This window comes from Oryzias latipes, chromosome 4 (genome assembly GCF_002234675.1).
Source record: "Oryzias latipes chromosome 4, ASM223467v1".
NCBI classification, from domain to species: Eukaryota; Metazoa; Chordata; class Actinopteri; order Beloniformes; family Adrianichthyidae; genus Oryzias; species Oryzias latipes.
Genome location: NC_019862.2, coordinates 29,304,601 through 29,332,342, shown reverse-complemented (window position 1 = coordinate 29,332,342; position 27,742 = coordinate 29,304,601). Strand labels below are relative to the sequence as shown.

General features: G+C 42.4%; 2 protein-coding genes across 9 annotated transcripts; one reads left to right on the top strand and one right to left on the bottom strand.

Annotated features, from left to right (window-relative positions):
- The first annotated feature begins 245 nt into the window (after nucleotides 1-245).
- On the top strand, nucleotides 246-26,025 carry faah (fatty acid amide hydrolase). Of its 5 annotated transcripts, XR_002873207.1 has the most exons (18): nucleotides 246-332; nucleotides 416-666; nucleotides 2,618-2,734; nucleotides 2,885-3,025; nucleotides 3,152-3,285; nucleotides 3,379-3,585; nucleotides 3,666-3,706; nucleotides 3,781-3,905; nucleotides 4,708-4,833; nucleotides 4,908-5,005; nucleotides 6,879-6,978; nucleotides 7,052-7,095; nucleotides 7,184-7,223; nucleotides 7,288-7,396; nucleotides 7,519-7,664; nucleotides 9,521-9,661; nucleotides 22,445-23,689; nucleotides 25,424-26,025. XR_002873207.1 is itself a non-coding variant. In XM_023954546.1 (17 exons), exons 2-16 carry the CDS (start codon nucleotides 460-462, stop codon nucleotides 9,641-9,643), a joined length of 1,758 nt encoding a protein of 585 aa, XP_023810314.1. In that variant the 5' UTR covers nucleotides 246-332; nucleotides 416-459; the 3' UTR covers nucleotides 9,644-9,661; nucleotides 25,424-26,025. The 5 variants fall into 5 exon arrangements, 4 of the variants coding, with proteins under 4 accessions (XP_023810314.1, XP_023810315.1, XP_023810312.1 ...); XM_023954546.1 differs by lacking the exon at nucleotides 22,445-23,689; XM_023954547.1 differs by lacking the exons at nucleotides 22,445-23,689; nucleotides 25,424-26,025 and adding an exon at nucleotides 10,405-11,276.
- On the bottom strand, nucleotides 18,594-22,498 carry dmbx1 (diencephalon/mesencephalon homeobox 1). 4 transcript variants are annotated; one of them, XM_011474436.3, is made up of 5 exons: nucleotides 22,277-22,498; nucleotides 20,669-20,836; nucleotides 20,367-20,545; nucleotides 19,834-20,269; nucleotides 18,594-19,746 (listed from the first exon to the last, which is right to left on the bottom strand). In XM_011474436.3, the coding sequence occupies exons 2-5, from the start codon at nucleotides 20,820-20,822 to the stop codon at nucleotides 19,334-19,336; spliced, it is 1,182 nt and encodes a 393-aa protein (XP_011472738.1). In that variant the 5' UTR covers nucleotides 20,823-20,836; nucleotides 22,277-22,498; the 3' UTR covers nucleotides 18,594-19,333. The 4 variants fall into 4 exon arrangements, with proteins under 4 accessions (XP_011472738.1, XP_023809603.1, XP_011472736.1 ...); XM_023953835.1 differs by having other exon boundaries at nucleotides 20,367-20,561; nucleotides 20,670-20,836; nucleotides 22,277-22,445; XM_011474434.3 differs by having other exon boundaries at nucleotides 20,367-20,836; nucleotides 22,277-22,445.
- Nucleotides 26,026-27,742: the final 1,717 nt, after the last annotated feature.

The following is a 27,742-nucleotide window of genomic DNA, read 5'->3' as shown; positions in this document are numbered from 1 at the left end:
TGACAGTTGAATAAAACCAAGATGGGAACATATGATGCAACTAAAATGTTACCACAATCCACATGACACATATTTCTTTCTATTTCAAAACTGATCAAACATTTAAGATGCATAAATACAGAAACATTGTCTGCAAGATGTTTCACAAAGCTGAATAAAAAATAAACGTATTGATCCCAAGAAAAATCCAATCAATAAAACTGATTTATAGACACAAAACCAGAGAAATGTGCAGCTTCTATTGTGACATGTTGGAACAGCGCCCCCTGTCGTCCACTCCCCCCTACTGCGCATGTCCTCTGCTCGGATCAATGTTCAGCTAAGGCTATAGGGTTTGTTTGTTTGTTTGCTGCTTTGAGCCTGATTGGGGTTGAACTTGGACTGACCACGCCCCCCGCGGGTTCATAAATTGCAGGTGTCGGAACCGGACCTGGAGCAGGAAGGAGAACCGTGCAGAACATGGAACCGCTCATCCCGGGGTGGAAGCTAGACCAGCGGACGGCGGTGCAGCTGACGGCCGCCGCGTGCGGGGCGGGGGCTCTGGTGGTGCTGCTGCGGACCGTCAGCCGCCGCCGGGCCGCGAGGGACAAGATCCAGCGAGCCCGAACCCGCAGGACCGAGAGCCTGCAGCGGGCGGAGCAGGAGGTGCAGCGGTACCGGCAGGCGGTGAGGAGCCACGTGCAGACTGGAAGTTCCGGTTAAACGGGCGCGTTGTTAGAAAAATAGTTGCCGTTAGAACGACCTGAGAATGGATCAATACACGAACCGAACTTTAAACCCGAATCATTATGTAATCTGGGATTTGTTTGTTTTTTTAAATCTGATGACTCTGTTTTATTGGGAAAAACAGCTCAAATGTTAAAACTGTGTCATAAATGATGTTTACAGCTTGAAGTTGAACAGTTAATAAAAATAATTTATTTCTGCAGTTTTGAAGAAAGATAATTAATTAAAACAGAATAAATAATCAAAGAGAGAGAGAGAGAAAAAGGAAAGTGAAGTGAGAATTTCTGACTTCTTTTTCTTAGGAATTTAGAATTTTTGGGTTTAATTTCAAAATTCTATCTTTCTTTCTTTAAAAAATGTCTAACTTTTGTATTTAATTTCAGAAGTGGGACTTTTTCTTTAAGGTACTTTGAAGTTTGATATAAAACTTTTTTTCTTTAAAGAATTTTAAATTCTTGACTTTAATCTGAATATTTTGACTTTTTTTACTTAAAGAAATGTTGAATTTATTCTAAGATATCTTACATTTTTCTTTAAAGAATTTTGAGGTTTTGACTCTAATCTCTAAATTATAACTTTTTTCTTTAAAGCAAACTTTTTCCAGCGAGGGCTTCATGATGTTTCCATTTTGTGATCGGGGGCCGGGGTCAGTTTTCAAACAGAAAAGGTGTGACAGTCGCAGGGGGGCCTGAATGTAAACTGAAAGCCACACATAACCAAATATCAAAAACCCAATCTGACATTAAATAATCCTTTCTGGATTCTTCACAAAATATATATATATATATATATATAATAATCAGCAAATATGTAATAACACTCTTTATGAAACCAGTAAAAACAAATAACCCTCTCTGGGTTCTTTACATAAAAAGTCAGGAAATATATAACAGGATTTTAGATTTTAGAAAATCAATAATAACCAAATAAATGTCTGTGGGTTGGTCACAGAAATAAAGCTTCTGTTGTCCATGCACAATCTAAGGTAAATGTTCAACTTCAGTTGTAGAGCAGAATCTCATAAATGACTCAGTCTTTAAATGTCTTTTAGGTTTTTGTATTCTTTCCTTATAATCCAGTTTGGGAGGTTTCCAGGAGGTTAGCCTTGTAGAAACCACTGTTTGTTTTCTCTGATCAACTTCCTAAGGTAAATACCTGCATTCTGGATCAATGTTTGCCTTACCCATGTTAGAGTTCTATGACTGGGGCAAAGTGAGGTTGTAGCAGCAACATTTTTAGCTTGGCTTACACTTCAATTCAAACGAGATTAGATTAGATAAAATAACTTAAGTTATCTCACAATGGGGAAATCTTTATGGGAAAGCTTTATTGATGTGAGGAAACGATACCTTTCCCTTTGAACCTAGAATTTTATCTTTTATCTTTACGTTTTTACGTGAATGACAAAAATCAGACTTTTTCTCAGAATTATGACTCTAATTTCAGAAGTTCTGATTTCTGAGAAACAACTAAAATTCTGTCATTAAAATCTGAATTCTTTCTAGAAAAGGTCAGGATTTTTTAATTGTCTTGTCTTTCCCTGTGACCCTCACCCTCTTTCACACATTTGTGACAACAAACCCAAAGGCAAACTTTATCTTTTTATACAAATAAAATGTTTATTTTGAAGAAACTTTAAAGAGTTTTTAATAGAAATGTGTGATGACAAACGTAGAGGCAATTTCTTTTAAATAATAAATTTTACTTTTTAGTTTATTTTCATGAAAAATAATCTTTTTGGATGATATAAGTGATGACAAATGCAGAGGCTAACTTTTTTCTTTTTAAATAAACTTTTTTATTTTGGTTGATTTTAAGAAGGTGAAGCTTTTCTGGAGACATCATTCTTACATTTTTATGACTTTTTTTGTTGTTGTTGCTGATCCTGCAGCATCCATCTTCCAGCTCTGCGTTGATCTCCTCCTCCTCCTCCCTGGTGAAGCTGACAGATCATTTGCATAAAGGCTCCCTGACTCCAGAGGAAGTCTTTTACTTCTACATGGAAAAGGTCTATAAACACCATAAAGACACACATTTGGGATGTATTTTATAATAACATTACCTGTTTTGTTTTTTTAACTAACTGTTAGAACGGAGACATCAGATTTGTCTGTGATAGACATATTTTTTCAGGACGTCTGTGTTTTCATGTCCACAGACTCTGGCTGCACACAAGAAGCTGAACTGCTGCAGCGAAATCCTGCCGGAGAGCTTTGACCAGCTGAAGACTCTTGCGTCCAACAAGGACGGCCTCCTGTACGGCGTTCCCGTCAGCATTAAGGAGAATCTAGAATATAAGGTGGTTCAGGGATGATCCCCACCCCAGCTGACCTCTGATGGTCATCTGCATAGAAGGTTTTCCTGATGGCACGCTGGGTCTGCTGCTCTGACTGACCCTCGTTCCTTTGATTGCCTCCACACCAAGGATCACGACACTTCCTGTGGGGTGGTTGTTAATCTGGACCGACCAGCCAAGAGGCACAGTGTCATTGTTGAAGTTCTGAAGAGACAAGGAGCCGTCCCCTTCGTGAAAACCAACCTGCCCCAGGCTCTCTTAAGGTGACAGAACCAAGAACTCCCAGAAACTTTGTAAAAAAAAACCCAATCATTTTTCTATTTGCTTTGAACGTTTTATCTGTTTCCTCGTTGCAGCTACGACTGCAGTAACCCCATCTACGGACAGACGTTGAACCCGCATAACCTCCAGAAGACCAGTGGAGGCTCCTCCGGTGGGGAGGGGGCTCTCATCGGTGCTGGGGGCTCACTCCTTGGTATCGGCAGTGACATCGGGGGCAGCATCCGGATTCCAGCTTCATTCTGTGGGATCTGCGGCTTTAAGCCAACGTCGGGTCGGCTGAGGTGTGTCTGTAGTTTCATGGAACGTGACCATGTGGTTTTTTATTTCATTTTATGAGTACGTCTTTTTATGTCCCGGTCAGTTTACAGGGATTAGTTCCCATTTACCGAGGGCAAAAGTCTGGTAAGTAGTCGTAAAGCGTTTGTTCAGTGTGTGGAGCGGCTGATCTCATCCCTTTGTGTGTTGTGGGTTATCAGTGCCGTCCTCTCCCGGACCCATGGCGAGAGACGTGGACAGCCTGGTTCTGTGCATGCGGGCCCTTCTCTGCGATCACATGTTTGCCCTGGACCCCACGGTGCCGCCGTTACCCTTTAACGATCAGGTTCATCCTTCACTCTGAATTTATATCATGACCTGGTGTAGAAACTCAAGCTTTTATAGGATCCCAAATGCATAAATTGATGATCAGCGGGAGCAAAAAGCAATCAAATAAATCAAACTTTTTTTTCCCACAATCAATATTTTTAATTGATGCACAAATACATACAGTATTTGTGCAAATATGTCTATTTATAATCTGGAGCAAATATAATTATAATGTCAAAAAGATATAAACGTTTATTTATTTTTGAATTAGCTTTTGAATTATAATTATAATAGATTTTATTTATTTTTACTGTCTTTTTTTTCTCTTGTTTTTTTATTTTGCTTAAAATAATTAAACCAACCAATCAATCAATATTGATGACTTTCAGGTTAAGTCAGAACTATTTCAGACTAGATATGCTAAAGAGTTCACTGCCTTGTGAGTCCAGAACAGATGGAAAAAGCACCAAGATGTTCAAAACGTTTCAACTAGTAAAATATTAAACAAGTTTGCCTTTTTTTTGATGCTTAACTGTAGAATTTCGACCAAACAGACGACTTCTACACAGCAGAGGGAGCAGGTTTGACCTTCTATTCCAAAACTCAGCTTTTCAATTCAAACACTTCCCAGCAGCTGTGAGAAAGCACGGCGGTGGAAGTATGATCATATGTAGGTTTTTTGTTTTTGTTGCTCTTAAGCAGCCAAAGTGAGTCAGTTTCTGTTCTAGCTCCAGTCTAGTGTTGTAAAACAGAATCACAGCTTGTGTTTTAACAGCTCTTGGAAAGTCCCATAATGCTTTGCTCTGTCTGGTGTGCAGATCTACCAGAGCTCCAGACCTCTGACCATTGGATTCCTGGAAAACGACGGCTACACTGAAGGTTCTCCCGCCATGGTCCGCAGCGTCAGAGAGGTGAAGGCTCTGCTGGAGCAGGCGGGCCACACGGTGAGACACCTGCACACACGCCATGAACATGAAACGCACGGAAGCATGTGTTTACACGCCCCTTTACTCTGCAGCTGGTGCCCTTCTGTCCTCCGAGGATCAGTCAGGTTTTGCCTGAGCTCTTGCTGAAGGGTGTGTTTGCAGATGGAGCCACCAGCATGCTGCGAAAACTGTGAGTTTCTCCTCCCAAGAGAATTCAAACAAAAGAGACTTTTGAAAGGACAAACTCTAAAATCTTTGTTCAAACAGCAAGATCGATTTTTTTTCCAAATGATTTCTTAGATTGAACTTCTTCTAAAGCAGTGGTCCCCAACCCCCAGGCCGTGGACCGGTACCGGTCCGTGAGCCCATTGGTACTGGGCCTCAGACAGAAAAAGAGAATGCATACTTTAACTCCAATTATACCATGGTCCGGTTGAATACTCGATTCTGATTGGCTGCTGGGTATGCGTTAAAACCTGATAACCGCACGGTGAAAAAAGAAGTTCCGGTCGGCTAGCTTAAATGATTTGTATCACTGCGCCGGCTTCTGTAAAACAACCTTTTGCTTCATCATCTGGGCAAAAACAAGCGGTAAGCGATTAACTTTCCCTCTGAATTGATGCTTTATTCAACCCATCGGGACGATGAGCCTATATATATCGCCGAATCTTGACTGCAGCGGTGGTGCTGCGTGACGCGGACTATATGTTACGTGATGCGGCGCGATGCGCCGCATCACGTAACATATAGTACGCTGTTTATGAGAAAAGTGATCCAAATCGGAAAAAAAAACAAGAATTAAGGACTAAAACCTGGTTAATATGTATTGCTTTTGTAAGTGACCATGGTATAAGCGGGTTAATGGCCTTCGAAGTGTGCGGTTACTACTTTTTAACGCACTTCGCGGAAGCAACCGTCCTCCGCTTCGCGTCGGACGGTTCAGGCTTCCACGGCGTGCGTTAAAAAGTAGTAACCGCACACTTCGTCGGCCATTAACCCTTACTTATTTCTGTAAAATAAAACTGTAAAGGCAGGTCAAACATTAAACTGTTTAAGCAAAGATGATGATGTCTGTGAAGGAGAGCAAAGAGAGCGCACCGACTTTTAAAAAAAACATCAGCATTTGATGTTTTTCTGAAACTTTGAAATAGAACCTCACCACAAATTCACAATTTCAAGTATCTATTCTTGAAATGTTGAAAATTACAAATACCAAAAGCTCCATGTTTATTGTTCCAGAAAATTGGTGAATTGCTGAAAACCTCAGACTAAAGCCTGAAGGTGTCTTAAGCTGCGTTCACAACCAACAAATTTGCATCAAACTTTATTTTTGTTGTTGTAACCTCTTTCCTTCCTTTTTCAAATCTCTTGCTTTTTGCAGCGCCACATATTGTTCTTAATCTGTCCTGCTTGGATTAAATAAAATTACAATTCAAAAAAGAAAAACCTTAAACTTTTGATGTAATCCAAATCTTAGTAAAGACATTTGTGTCTTTGGTAGTATAAAATACATTGGACAATTATTATTATTTCGATATTTATGTATTTTATACAGAACAAATGTGTGAAAACGAATGTTTTTTTTTAACATTCATAAGTTTCCCGTTAATTAAACTGTCAGTTTCTTTTTTCAGTATTGCACGGTCTTTAGCGGTAGTCCAGTTTTATTTTGTAAAAATGACAAAAAATTCTTTTACAGTGCATAAATACATACATGTTTTATTCTGATCTATTGGGTCACCTGTATTTTTATTTATTTATTTTAATTTGTCTGGAAATCTCTTCTTCCAACAGACCTCCAGCCTGGCAGCTTTCACCTCAGCTGTTTCACCAAACCAAACCGTCTTCATCTCCCTCCTTGTTCCTGATCTCATCCTTCTTTGCTTCCTCAGAGCATCCTCCTTTCTGACCTCTGTGGATCCTCCTCTTCCTCCTGCTGCTCTCCACAGCCCACATCTGCTGCTCCTCCATGCTGAGCTCCTCCGTCAGACCTCTGCCTCTTTGCTCCCGTCATGCCAAACTCCGCTCAGACATCTTCTCCTGTATTCTTCCGTTTCTTTCAGGGAGGGGGGGCCCATCGACCCCTGCCTGGCCCCACAGATTCGTCTGTACAGTCTCCCGCTGTGGCTGAAGAAGACCTTGTCCTTCCTCCTCAAGCCTTTTGTGAGTCTCTCTCTGGGCGTCAGGCGTTGTGTGGTTGGTGTCCAAAAACACGTTTCCGTTTCTCCTTCTGCAGACGCCTCGTCTTCCTGCCGTGCTCAGAGCTCTGTCTGGGATCAGGTGAGAGCAGATCCGTCTTCTGAAGTTCGGTCTAACAGATGAACTGAAGGGGAGTCCTCGCGTCTTCTGATTGGAACTTTTCTTCCAGTTGCGTTTCAGATCTGTGGGAGCATCATGCAGCTGTTGAGGTCAGTTTCCAGGAACTTCTGCCTCCGTCAGGCAGGAAACTTCAAAAGTCTTTCTCCGTAACAGGACTACATTTCTGAGACCATCGCTGCTTGGAGGAGATCCAACCTGGATGTGCTGCTGTGCCCCGTGCTTGGACCAGCCTTCAACTTCCTCTACTGTGGAAGATTTTCAGGTACGTCAAAGGAGCGAGAAAAAAAAAATTCTTAGATTTCGGCCAGAATCCAGCACTTTTCTAGTTTTTGATGATCCAGTTTATTATTTTTAGCATAACTAATGAGACGTTTTCCTCCAAAGGAGGTATCAGCTACACCATGATCTACAATCTCCTGAACTTCCCTGCCGGCGTGGTCCCCGTCTCCAGAGTGACGGCGGCGGACGAGGAGAACCTTAAACTCTACAAAGGGAACTTCCAGGACTATATGGACAAGCTCCTCCCACAGGTGACACACAAGAACAACAACAGGAACCACGTTTATTTATAGACAACAATTCTTTGAAGGTTTCCTTCCTCCCAAAGTTATAAAATAGTAAAAGACTAAATGATTCCAAATGCAAAACTGTTGATTTCAAAGATTCTTACATGTATGTTCACCTGAGAGTCTTTTGATGCTGTGAGGGAAGGATAACATTAACTCAAGCCTCCGTAGTATCAGACACCCACATGTTTCTAGTGGATAGTCTGGTTTTCTTCTGACCTGGAGCTTCCTTTGTCCACAGGAAGAGAATCAGAGCAGCTTCACACAAGATGTCTAAAGAGCTACGTTCACAACGGGCTCGGAAACGGGCGCTCGAGCCACCACTGTCAATCAAAAGACGATTTAAAAGCACGTAAATGCTCGTTTTAGGCGCCTGCGTTCAAAACTCGCGTTCACACAAGTTTTTAAGTCCATTTTTGGACTCTACGTACAAAAAGCGGGGCCATTGAACGAGCATCAAAGGTTAAACCAGGTTGAACTTTACCCAATCAGGAACCACGTTTCACACCAAGCCTCTTCAGACTGTAGGAACATGGATTGGTATCACGTAGCGGCAGTCCAGTTCTAAAGCCACGTACAAAAACCCACGTTCTTGAACGCGCCACGCATGCCCGGTGTGTACGTAGCACAAGATGATATCTGCACAGAGGTCTCCTACACATCTACTTTGGATATTTTTAGACTACTATTAATGTTTTTAAAACAATGTTTTAAAATATTTACTAAATATAAAATAAATGCTGCGATTTTAAAATTTGTTTTATTTGTTCACGGACTCATAATCAGAAAATTCTACGTTCCAAGAAGTAGCAATCATTTCTACAGCACATTCATCCAGAAGAACTAGAACCGCAGCATCATTTGTCAACCATCTCACAAATAAAAACCCAAATTTGGACATTTTAAATACAATAATCCCTTCAAATAACGATGCATACAGCCACAGGTGCAGCAACCTCAGCTAAATATACTTGAACAGTCACTTTCACCATTGGGATCCAGTTTTTAGACCCCATCAGATCGTCCTTAGCCTTTCAGGATCTTTACAGTGTGTGAATGTGTGTGTGAAAGTGTGTGTGACGGGGTGAATGGGTCTGTGACTGTAAAGCGCTTTGGGCCTAGTAGGTAGAAAAGCGCTATTTAAGTATACGCCATTTACAATTTACAAAAACTGTCTTCCATTGCATTTTCAAAAGTTGAAAAGATGGCATCTAAAGCTCACAAAACCACCATTAATGATGCCTCTATATTATTCTTTATTTAATTTACTCTAACCCTCCTAGAGAAAAATGTCAACTTGTTTACCATGTATTAGCTGTGGGAAGTCAACGACGATGTGTGTGTGTGTGTATGAATCGTTGTCTATGGGATGCAGAATGCATATATCTATTTATATAGCTGTAATTGCAGAAATAGCCATTATTTAAATATATAATAAAGATGCCCAGATGCTGCTAAGATTTGAAACAATCAACCAGCCTTTATTTATATGCGAATTTGTGAATATATTGGATAGTTTTGTTTTTTTATTGTTATTTTGTTTTTACAATGATACTTTTCTTAATGCCTCCAACAGTAAATATTTTCTGTTGCTTTTAATTTTCTTCTGTTCAAACTGTTAACCCTAAAATGTATGCAATGAAATCAAAATAATGTTTTTGCACATTTCTTTTGGAAGTAATCTAAATTTTTTCATTTCTAACTTGAATCGTCTGTCATAAGCCTGTTTTCCTGCAGAGCTTCCTAGTTTGGCCAGCAGGTGGCAGCAGACTGGTTTGCTTGTGTCAGCCGCTGAGTGACAGGAGTGTGTCTGTGTTCAGGCTGCGAGGGGGGGCCAGGGCCTACCCGTGGGGGTGCAGTGTGTGGCGCTCCCGTGGCAGGATGAACTGTGTCTGCGCTTCATGAAGGAGGTGGAGCAGCTGGTGGCGCAGAGCGGAAAGTAGCGGTCCTGGGGATCCGAGGTGGGGTCACGTCTCTGACCTTTTGTGCGTCGGCCATGACGGTTAATACCTCCTTAAAGAAACCTTTGATTAGAACAAACAACCTCGACTAACTGAAAATTGCTGTCCAGAAAAATTCTAGTTGTCATTTATTCTTAAAGTTTTAGCTAATATATTCATGGAGTTGATTCTTTTATAATGTATAACAATGATTAGACATGTTTAATCTTTAACAATATGCCTTTTTTTCATGCTTTGAGTTTTTTAATGTGGGCCCTGATTGGGGCTCAATAAATGATAACCTCCTCCTGACTGGCAGAAGTGCAGATCTGTGGTCTGTAGAGGACATTTCTAAAGCTGAATATCTCCCAACCGCTGAATATACCAGTGAATGATCTCCATTTGGGACTTTCCAGTGGTACCAAACATGAAGGGGTGGTGCGCTGTAGTTTTTAGAGGATTTTGGTAGTAAGGAGGATCCCAGGAATTGAATAAAACTGGATTATGGTTTACGTAGACCAGAGAAAAACACATAAAATAACTGAAAAATAAACTTTTATGAGTGAAATGTTTGTAAACCTGCCATTAAAAATGGGATTTCTGTAGAAAAGTTGCTTCTTTTCTTTATCTACAACCCTGTAATGTTCCAAACTCTTATTTTTTTGGTGAATTTTGCTCGTTTCCCTTGCATCTTGAAGTCTGCTGTGAGGTTTCCTGACCTCCTCCACCTCGCGAAGGCAGATCATTTTCATTCACACTCACAGGGGCCGCTGCATCGACGCCAGAGCAGGAAACAGAAAAGAGATCAGGGGGGCCTAATGACACATGGCGCCTCCATCTGCACGGCCAGCACACCGTGTTGTGGTATTGTGATTACCCCGCGCTATTGTAAATATGTGTTTCTGTTTGCTTTGCATGAATTTACATACGTGTGGAACGCTCCTGCAATGAGAAACCATTAGAGACGATGTGCGCTTTTCCCATCACAGCCTGATCTTTCCGCCGCCGTCCACCTGAATGGGAATGTGCCGGAGCACGCCGCGGAAGAAGGAGTGCACATTAGCGGAGCTGGAATTGAGAGGTTGTTCTTCGCATTATCGGCAGCACAGAGAGAGTGCGACTCTGGCTGTGCCACTCAGTCAGGGAGCATTAAGCCTTAAGAGCCAATGAAGAAACTCGGGTCTTCAGAGCCAACTTGACATTGTTCATAAACCCCTCAGGATTTCAGACAGAAGTTATGACACGCTCGCACATCCTCCGCCTCGCACCGGCGTGAGAAATACATACAACTGTTCGGGCTATTTTAGACGTTAAAGCTAAATTATTCATCTTGTTTTATTATATTACAGGAAAAATGTGAAATTGGCGTTTAAACCTTTAGAAAATCTTCTGGAATGAAATTTATTTTTGCATAAATGAAAATGACTCCTAAGATGTAGTGGACTGCGGTGCGTTTGAGGACTGACATGGAAAAAGGATCATTTCTTTTTCATAGTTTGGTTAAAAAGGGGGCAAAATCCTACGTAAGTTTTTAGAAAAATGTAACTTGTAGGAGGAATTAGGGAAAGTTTTTGCTTTTTTCTGTTCTTTGTTGCTTTACTTTGACCCTTTTATAAAAACTTCTGTTTTTAAACTATTTCTAAGTTTAAATGTATTTTTAACTTACATACAGATAAAAACAAATATATTCAAGAGTTTGATAAAAAAAATCATAAATAATGGATATTTTCCAGATGAGCAGTCTCTTTAAAGTCACTGTGTCTCTTAGAGATGTTTGTAGTTTAAATCTTACCGACTGTTTGTTTGGCCAGGATATTTATTTTGGGAAATTAACGGAAAAACTGAAACAATAAACAGGGAGAAGCTAAGCTTTCCCTGTTAGAATTTCACAATGAGACAATTATCATGTTTTATTATTTATTCAATCAAGTATTGATTTATTTTTCAAATTCAAAACCCAATTTAAATGGTTATAAACCTCTTTATTTTTCTAACCTAGTGATATTAACCTGACAAAGATGGAATAAAGTCTATGAACCTTTGCAGTGAATTCAAATTAAAAGCAGTTTTTTTTTTAAATCAGATCAATTCATAGTTTGATTCAATATTGATTCATCTTTTTTTAAGCCCATTACCACTCTGATTATAACCCTGATGAACATTTGTTACCACTGGCTTCAGCAGTGCCCTGCTCATAGGCACTCAAGCTGAACAGCTTTAAAAAAAAAAAGTCAATCTAAAACATCTTTGATCTTGAGGTGAATGGATGATGTTTGGGTTTCGACCCTCTTTCTAATGTTTATATGCGGATTCTTTGAACATAAATAAACCTTCAGATGGACGACATTTATAGGGATCTGAGGCAAAACACTGAAACTCCCATCACTGCATGAAGGCAAAGTTCAGTCATGCAGTTAATGAGCTCAGTAAAGGATCATGTCTGTGAGGAAAGTGGTGCAGTTTGGAGCCATCTGACCGTCCGTCCATGCATTTCCCTTTTGAAGTTGCGACGTTGCTGGAGCCTATCCCAGCTACTGTTGGGCGAAGTCTGGGTTTTTACCTCGGACAGGTGTCACCGACCCGACCAGCAGTCCTAAAATGATATCGAGGCAAATGCCGGAAAAGGTTCCGTGACGGAGCATCATGGAACCGTGTGAACTCCGGCACGTTCAGGAACCTTTTACTCTGAAAAAGACGAGGATTTCAGGCCTCAAAACTTTCAGGACAGCATCAGCCACAGAGTTGATAAAGTAGCGTTTGTGTCGTCAGACGCCTCCAGCCAAACCCGCGGGCTGAGCTATTCTTCTGCTGTAACGTCTCATTGGTAAGAGCAGAAAAGACCTCATTTACAGGAAACCATCAGATCAGGTACTTTAAAAACCATCCAAACTCACTCGGACCCTTCCAGGTGCCAACAAACAAAACACCTCGAAATCACCACAACTAAACTAGGATGATTCTGTCTTAATGTCCCATTTCAGGGACCAAGGAGCCCATGGTCCTAATGGCAGTGTGGAATTGAACACGGTAATGTTTTGGCGCGGCGGGGTCCCTGCCTCTCAGATGATGCGAGTGACGGGTTCATCCTGCAGCCGCAGACACCTCCAGCAGACATCAGTGGCAGCTTTTACGTCTCTGGTCCATTTCATCTGCCGTTAGAAGCAGCAGAGACGGCCCGCTGGGGGGGACTTCTTCAGGGAGGGGGGGTCAGATTAACAGGCAGCTGATACAGGTGTGCAGGAGTGATCAGGCGGCAGCTCTGTCCGTATAGCAAGCTCCGTACTTTTTCAGATGAGGCCAGAATGACAAAGCGTGCAGCGGTTTCCCTGTGACAGGATTAACTGGCAGCTCCGTGTGATTTCCTCCGATTCTGTGACTCAACAATTCGGTGATCCTCGTTCTATCGGCTTTAAAGACCCCTATCCCAAGTTTCAAATGCTTACCGTTCGGACAGGATTCATTCTTTTCTCCCCCCCTGTTTTTTTTTTTTTTTTTTTGCTGCATTTGGTTGTTCTCCAGCCCCCACATCCTCTCTTTTTTTTTTGCACATCTGCTGGGTTTGGGTTTTCCTTTCTTCACTCCAGCGCCTTGCTTGGCCCGGGGCCCCTTATACCCAAATTGGTTTACATTGGAGAGATAAATGCTGTGCAAATGCGCTTAAACACATACAGTAAAAATTGCAGACAGTGCGTGTCAGGATTATCACCCGAGTCAGGGGGAAAAAGGAGAGCGCCTCGGTGGCACAAAGCCGGGGAGCCGGAGTGAAGCCTGCAGATACAGTCCGTCTCATCCACTCCTCAGAAGAAAGAGAGCAGGATTTAGCATTTGCATGCCAGTCTGTAATTCCTGGCATTATAGAAGTTCTCGCCAACAGTCAAACTCCTGCGGTATTGTGAAAGTATTGTTTCACACGGGTGAGCAAACTGTGGAGTTACACTTCGGAGGAGGTCTTTTAGTGCTGCAGGGAGACCACCCTTTAAGCCGTCAACACCAGAATTATGGAGGAAGAACTCTGTCAGGACCACCACAGAAAGAAAGAAAAAAAATGAAGAGAAACTCCTCACAGTTATTCATCATTGACTGGAACTGGACAGAATGAGTGTCACATATAGAAAGAAAATGGTTTACTTCCGGTTCCAACCGAATTAAAGCAATTCAGTCGCCATTCTTCCACGATACAGACGTCGCCATGTTGGAGCCAGTTGACGTTAAGTCATGGTAACTACTGGCGCGAGATAGAAGTGAGCTTATTGGAAGGCCACACCCCTACCACTTGAAAGCAGGCTACACAAATGCTGTGTCCGAATTCCTTCACCACTCACTACATAGTGCACTATAGGGAACGTTTGCCATTTTCTAGTGTTGCCTGAATCTACAATTCCAAAATCAAGTGCCCTAGAAATGTACCAGAAGTGAAAAACCAGTGTAGATTGGTGAATATAGACCACAATGCATTGTGTCTGATCAATTTTTTTACCAAAATAAATTATTTAAATGCATTTTTTTAGTAAACATTCAACGTTTTTATCTTCAGAACTCAGTAAATTCATGATTGATTGTCGCAAAAAGCTCATATCAATTCGATTTTAAATTCCCGAATTTGATGACGTCATATTCGTCATTAAAAAATAAAGAAAAGTAGTGACCATAGTGTCCGAGTTGCTTTTAAAATCCAGGGCACTAGATAGTCCCACAAAATATTGTTTTTTAGTAGTTGGTGGTTAGGGTGGGAATTCAGACATAGCCAAAAAAATTGTTCTGATTGCTCTGTTTATAACTTAATCAACTTGAACTACAGATGAAAATATCATGAAAAACAAGAGGATTCACAAGAAAATCTAAAGCAAAAAAAAATAAAGGTATCGGAGGGAGAATGGTTGATCAGACCAATAGAATATTTATCCCATCCAATCCACTTTATTAATATGGCACATTTCTCAAACTGGCAGTTTCCAAAGTGCTGTACAGTGACCAAAAACCAGACAAAAGATTGCCAAACAAAATAAAAACAAAGTACACCAGTAAAATGGATAAAAAATAAAATAAAAATAAAAACAAGATAAAGACACAGATAAAAACTGATAAAAACACAGATAAATACAGATAAAAATACAGATAAAAACACAGGGCCACACAACTCATGCGGTGTTAAAAGCTAGAGAGTAAAAATGCGTTTTAAGACGGGATTTAAAACACTCCACAGAGGGCGCTGTTCTGACATGCAATGGCAGAGCGTTCCACAGCTTAGGGCCAACAACAGAGAACGCTCTGTCTCCCCTAGTTTTGAGCCTCGTCATGGGCTCCACAAGCTGGAGCTGGCCCCGTATTTTGGAGCCAGGCCATGTAGAGCTTTAAAAACAAACAATACAATTTTAAAATTAATCCTAAAATTAACAGGAAGCCAGTGCAAAGACGCAAGAATAGGTGTAATGTGCTCATATTTTTGGATTCCTGTTAAAAGTCGTGCAGCGGAGTTCTGGACTAACTGCAACCGGGAAAGTGCCTTATGGGGAACCCCAGTGTAAAGTGCATTGCAGTAGTCCAGTCGTGAAGAGATAAAAGCGTGCACGACCTGCTCAAAAATATGAAAAGATAAAAAGGGTTTAACTTTAGATTAAAGCCGCAAATGATAAAAACTTGATTTTAAAACGCCATTCATCTGTTTATCAAATTTAAAATCACTGTCCACGATGACCAAGGTTGGTGACCGTGGGCCTCACGTGATGCTGAACGGGCTCCAAGTCAAGATTGGCTTTGGGTCCAAATATCATGACCTCTGTTTTCTCCTCATTAAGTTTTAAGGTGGTTTTTCTACACTATTTTTTTGTTTAACTTCACATGATTTGATTTTTCTGTTCTGGAGTGATGACTTCCAAACAAAATGAAAACAAATGTAAGTAAATGTACCATAGAAAAACCTCAATACTTTTAGGTTTTGAACTTTTGCCGCTAATAGAGTTTTTTGGGCCCATTTCTTATTGATGAGCAAGGGCCAGAAAGTCCTAGTTTACCATAAGAATTTTTTTTTTTTTATATTTTGTGGCCGTTGAGCCATTTATTTATAAAATATAGCTTTATAATATATAATAATACATCCTTTCAAAACAAAATACACGCTGTGTGAAAAGAGATTATCCTGCTGCAGCAGATTTAGCTGAATTATAAATGGTTTAAAGTTAAATCAAACACGACATTTTCTGTCACAATTCAGATGCATCTTCATCCTTTTAAGACTACCTTTGCTTCTGAACAGCAACTAGACCCTGTTATGCAGCAGACGACAAGAACGTGAAATTTAAATTTATACTACGCTGTGAGTTGTATTTTGACATTTTGTTGTTTTAATGTATTATTGTATTTCAACTGAACAAGCTCTTGGTCATTTTCTTTGTGTACATTAAGATTTTAGATCAAATTCGTCTCAACTAAAGCAAACTTCTTACAATGACATTTTACAGTCGCTTGATTTAACATTATCAGTACAATCTTCTTTTGGCCCTTCCAATTTTCAACCTTTAGAGGGCGCTAAGCAGGTAAACGTTACCGTTTTGCTCAGAAGAAGTAGCTTCATGAACCCTTTGTGAAGCTCAGACTATGTGGTGCAGTGGTTAGCGCTCTCACCTGCCAGTGAGAATGATCTAGTTCAAATCCCAGCTGAGACCCTTCTGTTTGTAAGTTGTGTTTTTTTCCCACACTCCAAAAACATGCTTCATAAATTGATTGATATTTGATATTCGTTTGTGTGATCGTGTGGCCCAGCAAAGAAGGTGAATGGACGGACGAATCTTGCTGTTCCACCTTTGTAGTTCTGACTTTTATTTCTTTTATAGTCTTCTTTAGGTCTAGTCAAATGAATATGTGAGTTCTTTTTAACCCTTGTGCTATCTTAAATGACCCCACTCTTACATTGACGTGTTCTTCCTACCATGACAAAGGTGGATAAAGGTGGAAAGATTTCTTGTAATCCATGGACACCAGTGAAGATCACAAATCATTAAAGAAAAAAGGTTCAGCGCACTGTCTAGTGGGTCTAGATGACCCAACTCCCAATGTTAAAGTGCCTAGGATAGCACAAGGGTGAAATAGTCAGCATCTTTTTTCAAAGCTGAAGAGCCACACAAAGCTCACGAGACCCCTGAATGACCCAATCCGTTTGTAAAAAGGCACAACAATAAAGAGGATTTTTGTGCCTTCTTTTTGCCATTCAGTCTTTTTGAGGCCTTCATATCGACCCATCAGTTGCAACAAAAATGTCTGTTAAGATTACATCCAGGTGGGGGTGGAGCTGAGGCAGGTGTGGAGGAAGATACATCACCTGCTAAATCCTGCACATATGCACAAGTGCCTGTGCAGGTGAAACAGAAGAACCGTGGAGAAAATCGTCTGTTTTGTTTCTTCCTTCCCACCTGCTGCTGCTTTTTCCCCCTGAGGGCACTAAACTCTTGTCGCTGTCTGCTGGCATCAGTGTAAACCCGCTCCACACGCTTTACTATGTAGATGCGGGCCTCCCCGAAAGACCCCTCTGTTCTCATCGCCGCAGCCTGCCCCCCTCCCTTCCAATGGACGCAGACCCCCAACAGAAAGCACAGAAATCACAGCCCACCATTCAATCATTGTTTTTCCCCCTCTCTAACCCCCTTTATGGTCCCACTAAAGGTTTTAACGGGGCAGAGAAGGAGGGCTGTCACTGAGGAAACTTAGCCCATTGATGAGGTGACAGGAGCTGCCAGAATATGATCCTAATCCTGTTTCCAGCATTCTTTTAGCCTGCTGGCATCGCAATTCCTCCACACATTCTCTGAGCTGTCAACTAGGAAAATCCCTCTAATAGCGCATTGCCCAGATACACATCAAAGAGCTCCTGGAAACCCTTCAGCGGCTTAGCTGCCATAGACACACTCGCATTCCCATCGGCGAGCTCTCCTGACTGACGCTCAGCATCCAGATGTTCCCCACAAAATGACCCAACTCTCAAAGCCAGTGGGGGGGACAAAGCATTTTTATGTTTGCACCTTCAAAGCTTTTTTAGGCCACTCCCCTTCTGTGATTTGTTGGTGAAGCTTCACCACTTTTATGGACGCGACGTGCAAACAGGTGTCTGAACTTTGCTGACTCCACAAACCCCTTTCACTTCTGCTTTATCTGGTTCTATTCTTACTTAATCCATCGATATCCAAACCAAAGGTAATCTTCTTATGGCGAGGCATTCTGTTTCGGTGCAGCCAAACGGCGGCTGACAGTGTGGGGGGAGGATGCTGGGGAGCAACCAGTGTGAGAGGAGTGGGTGGATCTGAGGCTCTTTACAGCCTGACACTTTGCTTCACTCATTTCATGTAGGATTAGTTCTTCTGCTGCAGGGGGGGGGGGGGGGGGGGGTTGCAGGTTCTATACGTGGCGTGTAAACCTCCCAGCTGAGGACGGTCGACCCCCTGCATCTAAATTATTTACGGATCATCAAGGTGTCTTCAGCGAGCCCGAATTAAATCTTCACAAAAGAGCTGAAATCAGAACGTTTCATGTTACTCTGAGTGACGAAGGCTGGATCCTCCCGTGTTTTTGTAAAACATGTAAGAAACATTTTTTTCCCATTGAGAATCAGGAGAAGACTAAATAAAATAAAAAAACCTGCCATTTGTGATATAGAAAATATACCGGGCTAAAGCTGGAACCTGCATATAGCTCCAATGTTGCTCGCCTCATTTTTGTTGCACTGCTAATATAAGCTTCTGGGTTTTAAGGGGCTGTAAGCCAGCTGGAGAGAGTGTAAACAAAGTGTTGATGGGAAACGTGGGCAGGCTTACTCCACGCCAACAGCTCTGCAGAAACTACGTCCTAGAAAACGACAGTTTTTTGTTTTGGGGGTGTCGTGGAACGCTTTGAAAACCGATCAAAAAAGGTGATCGAAGTGGGACTTTAGGACGTTTACACACATCCAATAAAGGACACTTTCACAAAAGATTCCCATGATTGATTTATTCTTTTGCATTGAACAGATAAATTACTCACATTTAAATCAATTAAGAAATACAGGTCTTTGATCTACATGATATAATACACAGTGACTCTGCCTTTTCCCAGCAGAAGCCACCGGATCAGGAAAAGTGTCGAGTTAAATTCAGCCCCTTTCTCGTCCTCGGATGTTCTCCTTCCCGTCTGTTTTTTTTTCTTTCCTGCAAAAATTCCTTCCAAGCTGCAGACAAAGCGAAGCGTTGCTGTGCAGGCAGGACTGTGGAAATCAACGCTGAGGCTTATTTACAAGCGCGCCTGTGGATTTCTGCAGATGGAGCTGCAGCTGTAAAGGAGTCGACCTTCACGTTTTCACATTCACCGCTCCTCAGAGGAGTGCTGGCATGCAGGGCTCACTTTGAGGAGGGGACTTTCTCCATGGAAAAAACTCAAAGGTTTTGTTGGTTAAATCCACGTTCTTGTGTTTCGTTAAAGTTCTGCCAGAACACGTGTGGTTTGTTAAGCGAGTGGGACGATGGTGACATCAAAGGGGAGCATCCAGAGATGGAGAACCTGAAGGTTCTGTTGGTGATGACATGACTCGGGTTTGGACGTTCTCTGCAGCCTGGCCGTCCCCGTGGCGGATGCTTTTAGGGCAGATTTCTGCAGGGACACACACGGACACTGGTCACAGATGGGGGGGAGTCGCCGCGGCCTCTAGAGGCCAAACAATCGGCTGGAGCCGCTTCAGTTGGGGAGCGTGTCCAATCCCAGCGAGGCTGCGTGCTGCTTGGCCCGCAGACGGAGGTTTTCGATGCTGGTGGTCTTGCTGTTGAGGCTCCCCGGCAGGCTGCCGGGTGCCGCCTGCAGCAGGGGGTTGTTCCACACCTGCTGGGCCTGCGACAAAGACTGGTAGTAGGACTGGCAGGGCAGCGAGCCCAGCGGGGAGGGCATGTTCATGCCCAGGTAGGGCAGGGAGGATGACGCGCTCATGTCAAAGGATGGGTAGTGCACCAGGTTGTTGGTGGCTGCCATGTGTTGCCGAAACTGCTCCTGCAGCCGGAAGAGGCTGAGGGGGGACGAAGCGTAGGAGTTGCTCTGCGCCAAGCCGCCGGTCAGGCTGCTGGAGGCCGGCAGGGCGGGGGAGCTCAGCGGCGATTCTGACGGACAGAAAAACAAAACGTCAGTTTTCACATTCAGCCTGAGGGCGTGTCTGCGCCAGACCAGGACTCAGCTGCTGTTCCTACCTGATGTGGGGCTGAGTCGCCTGCAGTTTGGAGAGCTGCTCCTCTGCTGAGCTGCCGTCTCCTCTTGCACCTCCTCCCTAAGCTTTGGCCTCACCTCCCCTCTTATTTCATCCTCCTCCCTGTCAGCGTTATCCTCCACCGCTGACTCGCCGTCTGACGGCTCCGGGGAGGTGACGTTGACTTCCACGCTCATCTCACCCGCTTGAGGCCGTGGCGCTGCCAGGCGCTCGGACTCGGAGTGACAGGACGAGGAGGATGATGGAGGAGGAGGAGTGCGAGACTCGGGAGCCAGCGTGGTGGCGGAGGCGGTCTCGGCTTTGGCGTCCTCTGTGGATCCCTCGGCAGCGGCAGACGCTTCTTTCTGCTTCTGGAGCTGTTCCTTTTGGAGGCTGCGCTGCTTCTTACGGAACTTTGCTCGCCGGTTCTTGAACCAGACCTGCCAGATAAAGCCGGGTCAGACGTCTTGATGGGACTCTCAGAACAGGTTCTGGTTAACCTTCACTGTCGTGTTTCAGTGAAGGGGTCTCCTTTACCTGCACGCGGGCCTCTGGGAGGTTCGTGCACATGGCCAGACGCTCCCGCATCACCACGTCAGGATAGTGCGTCTTCTGGAAGGTCTTCTCCAGAGCCTCCAGCTGCTGAGCCGTGAAGGCCGTGCGACTGCGCCGCTGCTTTCGGTGCTGGGAGCCATACCGGGCCTCAAGGATAATGTCTTGAAATGTGCAGCCGTTGAGAAACAAGAAACACCAACAGTTTAACTTAAAGGTCAACGACATCAGGTGAAAGGTCACATTTAAGGTTGAGAACATCAGCCAAATGAGAAACTGATTGTTACCAGCTAGTCTCTCTGCAAGGGTGAGCGCGTGCACGGAGGGCCTGTAGTCAGGCGCGTGCTGTGCCTGCTGCGCCGCCTGCTGGTGGAGATTATACATGGCGCTCAGGGAGTTCATGGCGTGCAGAGAGTAGCCGTTCACGCCGTAGTGCTGCATGCTCGGGCCGCTGTCTGCAGAGGAGAAGCTGCCGTTAGAGGATCCGCTCACCCAGGAGGAAAAACCAGCAGATGTTTACAGATGTTATCATTTTCTGACGTGACAGCAGGTGAAAGTCAGCCTGCAAAGGCCTTTTTTATTTCTGCATCTGATGAAATAATAAGCAATTCAAACATTTACATTTGTCTTACTGATGTTTTTTTTTATATCTGTATACAGATATAAAAAAAACATCATTCTGGGGAAATAAAGGTTATTTTGAAATTGATTTTATATATATATATATATATATATATATATATATATATATATATATATATATATATATATATATATATATATATATATATATATATATATATATATATATATATATATATATATATATATATATATGTGATGCTTTATTTAAAGATGTGTGATTTTTAAGCTCATTCCGACTATAAAGCTATTTTAATTTCAAATAATTTAGATGCAATTTTAATTTTTTTTAAATGTTGAAAACTAAAAAATAATCTCAAATAGAAAAAATTATAGACGTGATAGTCCTCTCCAAATTTTAAAATGAAATATAAAAAAAAATAATTCTTTTCTGGTTCATGAATTTTAAACGAAACTGAACTTTTTTGTTTTAAAATCAAACGTGTTTTATTGTCGTTTTCTTTTTGGTTAACGGATGCGCGCGCGTGCGGACCCGAGGCTGCTGGAGGGGGGTGGTAGTGTGACAGAATAAGATTTTCTTTCCCCCTCGCTGAGAGTTCAGCTCGAACCGGGCGTTACATCTGCGGCGGGGTGATCTGCAGGAGCCCGCAGGGCTGCGGAGACGTGCGGGAGCGCGCGGGGATCTCCATCCTCACGGTGCGGGTTCAACTCCACGTGACAGGAGACCCATCTCGAGCGCATGAATGACCCTCCTTACCTGTCCAATAATTCTGATCCTTTAACGACTTTATTCAATTAATCACATTATTATTTACTTTTTGTCTTGGTCCTGTTTTGTGAGGAAAATTTCAGACGCCTCGAGCTCATGGTTTAAGTCAAATTATGCAAATGAGCGTGAATTTAGAATTAGAAAGCTTTTGTGCTAAAGAGCGCCTGGAGGCTGAAGCTGCGCGCGCCTCCATTTATCACCATCAACAAACAATAATCGGAGATAATCAGGATAAATTAAAGAAGATTAACAAAAATGACAATCATTCAGACTAAGTTGGATCAATTAGCTGTTTAGAAGACAGACTTTGAACATAAAATCTTAATTTTCAGGCTCTCTTTCGGACGGATCTCAGTTTGTCAGCGTTCTCGCGCTTTTCATTTTTAAACCAATTTAAAGAAAAATCAGGACAGCAAATAATAACCATCAAAAATAAAGATTATAAAACTGCAGATTTTTGGACCGTTTCCTGCCAATTTTTTAATAAAAAGCCAACTTCCAGCCTGTGTGTAAAACTTCTCACCTGTTTACGCTGCAGCTTAGAAACCAGAAATTCGTCGCCACAGAAAGATTTGTTTTTCTTTCTTTTGTTTTTGTTTTTTTTGTCTTCTTGGATCACTTCTCCTTCAAAATCCTTCGGCAAACGTTCATGTTCCCGACTCCGGCTTCGCTTGTGTCTCCGTTCCGACAGAAATCCTCGGGATATTCCGCTGCGTGGTCCGCCTCCCGTCACTGTGGGTGTGGGAGGATGCCCAGCTGCCATCCATCGGCCTTTAAGGAGCTCCGGGTGGGGTCCACGGCGCGCGCACACGCTGCGTCTTTGCGCCAATCACAGCGCTGGTTTCCTTCTCACTCCTCCCTCCTTTCTGGATGACTGCTGGTCCCGAACCGCCGCTCCGGGCTGGAAAAGTTCAATTAAAACTCTCAATTATTTTAGTAGTGACGGGGTACAGGTTATGCCCAAATAAGGCTCCCGGAAGTGATTGAATGCTGGGGTTTTGGTCTTAAATAAAGTCACTTTTATTTTAGTCCAGTCAGAACGTCTATAACAGAAACTTCTTTAGTTAATCCGACCATAAAGTCGTTGGTCTATTATAGCTATTATTAGATTTATAACAAATGTGACGTTAATTTCAGCTCACAAACAGAATATTGACATCAAACGTGCGTTTTACCTCTGCGTCTCTATGCGCTCTGCATGGCAGAGTTTGGCCCGGCGGCTCCCGGGTTAATTCCGTGCTTTAATTTTATTTTGCCCGCATGTTTCGGCGGGAAAGCGGCAGAGATGGAGAGAGATGCAGGCTGGGCCGCTTTGCCTCCAGCAGCTTCCCGGCCCCGAGGGATTTAGGTTAGGATTGGGGAGACAAGACGCCATTTCACCCTCCAAAAATGTCTTAAAATGACTGCTGGTAAGAGGATTAAAACAATAATGCCCCTCTCTTCTCCTCACGTTTTTTTTTTTTTTTAAGAAAAGATTTCTTCTTGCGAAGAAAACCCGTTTAGGCTGGAATTAGGGGCAGCGAAAGTAGCCTTTTAATGTAAAGCTCGCATATATTTGTTGAATTTTCTTCCATTGAAATGGAGAGGGGGGGGGGGGGGGTTCTGCGTTTGATGTTTGGTCTCATTCAACCACAGACTCCTGAAAAGATCGCAACTTCCATATAAATATTTATTCTCCTTTTTTATATCAAACACATAATTTTTAAAGAGACAGATGATTAGAGCAACAAGTAGTTTAAAAAATGATGGGATGGAAAAACAAACAAACACATTTGACACCTTTTGTCTCTTTGTTTCTAAACCCATTAAAGCGCACAGGATGTTCCTTCAGTTCCTCCGCAGGTCCGTTTTTACGCAGCGTCACGCGCGTGGATGTTCGCCACGGCCGCGAGGCTGCAGTCAGGTGTCAGGAGGCGCGTGCAGCGATTCTCTGCAGGTAAACTGCCAAAGCGCCGCTTCCCTCTATTAACTAATGAAATAATGATAAAACACTGGATTAAAAAAGTTTGCTTTTATTTTTCGTTTCACTTACAACAAATAATTTCTGATAAATTCCAACAAAATGAGCCACACATTCACTTTCACGTCACGCAGGCCTGAACTCCTGCGGGGATTTATTTCCGCAGTTCATCCAATTATTGAGCAAAAAAATCTGTCAAGAATAATTTCTAGATTACGCAACACTGCAGGTGATTCTTCCTCAGGTGAAAGGGGCGCGTTCTCTGTAAAGGACATGCGCACCTACAGCTGCGCAGGTGCAGGCTTCCCTGCAGCCACAGAGGATGTTCTGGTTTTGAAAAAGATGCTGGTTTTGCTTTCCTGATGCAAAGACTCAGTCTCAGTTTCTAAGTCAAAATGTTTTCAGGATTTGTTTTTATTTAAAAATCTAAAAGTTCTCAATTAATCTGAAACAGTAAACACCTGGATTATTTCTTTAGCCCGGCTGTTCAAGTTTTGGGTTACTTTCTGGAGCAATGCAATTTGTTTGGTTTTAACCCAATGTCTGCGTTTTTTCCCCCCTCCTGAGGTAAAATAACCCAACCAAAAGTTAGTCCCTGTTTAACCTTAAGGCCCGTACACACCGGGACGAATATTCGCCAGGCGTTATTCGCCAGCGTTTTTCGCCACGTTTTTTGTGTTCACACCCAGGCGATTTTCGCTGACGATGAGCCAAGTGAACATGCAATTTCATTCCCTGACATTAGATGGCGCTTAATGTAAACAGAAATACTCCTGTACACAAGGTGGCGCTGCGCAACTTTACGCTTCTTAAACTCGCTTTTTACTCAGAAGAAGAGAGCAAGTATTTACGCGCTTGTCAGAATAATACAAAGAAAACATGAATATTTCAAGCACCAGTAGCTCCAACTGGTACTTGGTTCGGGGATATTTTAGAAAGTCCGTCATTATTTCTTCGCGGCAGTGTAGACGCTACTTGACGTCTATCTTCTTCGCTGGTATGTGTGCTCAGCAAGGCAGTTTTGTGTTTGAGCGCCCCCAAGTTGTGTTTTACTGTAACTTCAGAAGCTCCAGACACGTGTGCAAAAGCGCCATTCTCATTGGTCGAATAGATTTCGACGCGATGCGTCGAAATAAAAAAAACGAACCCAAGGCGCTTTTTTTTGACGCTTTGACGCGTGGCGTTTTTTCGCGTCGGTGTGCACACTCTCATTGGTGCCCTTTGTTTAGTCACGAGGCGTTAAACGTCGGCGAAAATCGCCGGCGAAATTCGTCCCGGTGTGAACGGGCCTTTAGAGTTGGGTTAAAAACAACCCCAACGTTGGAATTTTTACTGTGTGGTCATTTATCCTTTAACCATTGTGCTATCTTAGATGACCCCACCCTTACATTGACGTGTTCTCCCTACCATGACAAAGGTGGATAAAGGTGGAAAGATTTCATGTAATCCATGGACACCAGTGAAGATCACAAATCATTGAAGAAAAAAGGTTCAGAGCACTGTCTAGTGGGTCTAGATGACCCAACTCCCAATGTGAAGGTGCCTAGGATAGCACAAGGGTTAAATAATCGGGATTTATAAATTATCGAGTTTCAATCAAAAAATGAGTTTACAAGAACAAAATAACTCCTAAAGAAAGCATTTTTATTCTTGCTTCAATCTGCTGTGTAACTTATTTTGTGGCTGATTTCCGCTCATTTTTCTGAACAGATGCCTCCGACGTTCACCTTCTCGGATAACGGCCCAATGCCAAATTCATCTCGGATTTCTGAGGATCATGAATTGTTTTCTTCCCTTTGGAGTTGGACTTCTCCTCCGATCTCAAACGGTATTTTCGCCCTCAGTCCTCCTCCAGAACTTCCATCCCAGCAGCAGGACATTGGCAGCCCGAATCAAGCAGAGACTTATCAGGCATTTAATCAGGTTGATTAACCGTGAATATTTGTAATTTTCCCCCTCCAGTGGCTCAACTCCAGGAGAAAGTTGATTTGGCTTTAAAGCCCATTAACTTCAATCATTAGCTTTTCTGTAACTTCCTGAAACCGTTTGTTTCAGACTGGCTCTCCGTTGCTCTTATTCAAGGTTAGCTTGTGCTCATTTGGATGAAATTAATCATTTTGATGCATGGCTCAGAATTGACTGCTTCTGTGGGACTTGTGTGACTGCAGTAACAAAGCGCCTTGCCATTGGCAATCCTTTGTATGAAAGGGGAATTCACCTTTAAAACAGACCTCACATGCTGTGGTTTTCAGATCTCTGTGGAATCCCACCTTTCTATCCCATAATAAAGTATTGACACCAAACTGGCTGGTTAAATCTGTGAGAGCTTTTTTCCTCCCAAAGGAGATAAATCACCTCTGTGAGGTTGTCATTTAGGTTGTCATCCTGCTTTGGTTCCTTCCAGGGATGGAACCAACCACCTCCTTGTTGCAACAAAAGTGACTTCAAGTCTGTGCTCCATGATGATCCAACGGTTCTCCAGAAAAAATATGACCTTCACATCTGTGCAGGATATAAAATTTCAGAGTCTTTGGTGGCAGAAAAACCAGCAGGCGCCAAACAAGGTATGAAAATAGAGTCAAGAATATGAAGGTCACGGAAAGGTTGACGCCATAAAACCACAAGGACTCAGCAGAAACGTCTGCTGTGATGGATTCTGATTCTATATTGTCTGAAGTTTAGATTTTTACCAAAAAGTAGAGGTCCTGCAAACGTCTTAACATCTTAGAAAAGAGTTTTTATTCAGGATAGAACGACCAGTTCAGGTTCATAGTTTCTACAGTTTGTTGTGAAAATTCGTCCTTCAGGTTCCTTCAAAAACCAGAGACTGCAAAACCCCCAAATCTCACCATTTTTGTCCTTCTACTTTAAATGACTTGTTTTAAGACAAGAAATGTTAAATATTTTGTTGGGTCATTTGTTCTTGAGAACATCTTAATTTAATCAATATCTCCAAAAAAAACAGGTAAAGTCAGAAGACCTGTGTTAAAGAATCTTATTTTCTGTCTTGCTAGAAAATGAATCTTATTAAGAGCGTTTATCAATTGCAAACTAATCTTTGTTTAAGAAAAGATGTTTTAGTGACTACAATTTTCTTCTTAAAGTAAGAATTCTTGGCAAAACCATTTTTCATTTCCAGATTTCTTTGCTTATTTGAAGAAAGTGAGTGAATGGGGTCCAAATTTTTGACTTATATCTGAGGGGTCTGGTTTTGCACAGTAGAAAGTATTATTTGACTCCCTATAGTTTTAAAAATAAACATATATTAAAATGTGTCATAGTCTCACTTTGAGATGATTTTAGTTTTGAAATAAGGTTAGCTGGACTGTTGTAATGCTAAAAATAGGACACATTTGGGTAAAAGTGTAAAAATATACCTGCTTTAGAGATATAAATCTCCTCTTTTGAGTTCATTTTAAGTCATAATTCCAATTGTCAGAGGAATATGTCTAAATATTAATCATTTTAAGATTTAATTTGGTCTTTAATCATCATAGAGCATTCTAATCTTCTCTTAGAACACATGTTCAGCTTCACATATCATTTCTGAGTAAAAATGGTCATAGCTTCTTAATAATTTCACCTCTCTATAAAAACCTCAACTGTCCAGGTGTGTCCAGGTGTGAGGCCGACCACCACCCGCTCAGCCATCCTCCTGCATCTCGCTAGTTAACCGCGGTTTCTCCTCTCTGCTCTGGCGGACTTGATGTATTATTGATTTTGGCAGGTTTGCTTCCTCTCTCCTTCTCAGCGCTGGTTTTTTGGGTTGTGCCCCTCAGGCTGCAGCCCAGCACAAGGGTTCCCATTGTCAGGGCCTAATCCAGGGGCTACACAGCTTTAGCAACATGGTGGGATAAAAGCCCATCAAACCTCTGCTTTATAGGGGTAAATCTTTCCTAATCCCTCGCTTTATCTAAACAAAAGGAGAGAAACAAGAGGATAGAAAGAAATTGTGCAGACGCATAGCGAGGCCGGGAGCTACCATGCAAAGAAGCAGTTTCAGCGGAGAAGCTAACAGTTTTTGACAGG

Excerpts from the sequence above, each read along its gene's own strand:
- faah (XM_023954546.1), top strand. The coding sequence starts at position 460 with ATGGAACCGCTCATCCCGGGGTGGAAGCTAGACCAGCGGACGGCGGTG. Across the intron at positions 3,586-3,665 it reads CCAACGTCGGGTCGGCTGAG|TTTACAGGGATTAGTTCCCA; the intron begins GTGTGTCTGTAG and ends TGTCCCGGTCAG. Across the intron at positions 3,707-3,780 it reads TTACCGAGGGCAAAAGTCTG|TGCCGTCCTCTCCCGGACCC; the intron begins GTAAGTAGTCGT and ends GTGGGTTATCAG.
- dmbx1 (XM_011474434.3), bottom strand. The coding sequence starts at position 20,822 with ATGCAGCACTACGGCGTGAACGGCTACTCTCTGCACGCCATGAACTCC. Across the intron at positions 20,270-20,366 it reads TCCCAGAGGCCCGCGTGCAG|GTCTGGTTCAAGAACCGGCG; the intron begins GTAAAGGAGACC and ends TTTATCTGGCAG. Across the intron at positions 19,747-19,833 it reads GCGACTCAGCCCCACATCAG|AATCGCCGCTGAGCTCCCCC; the intron begins GTAGGAACAGCA and ends TCTGTCCGTCAG.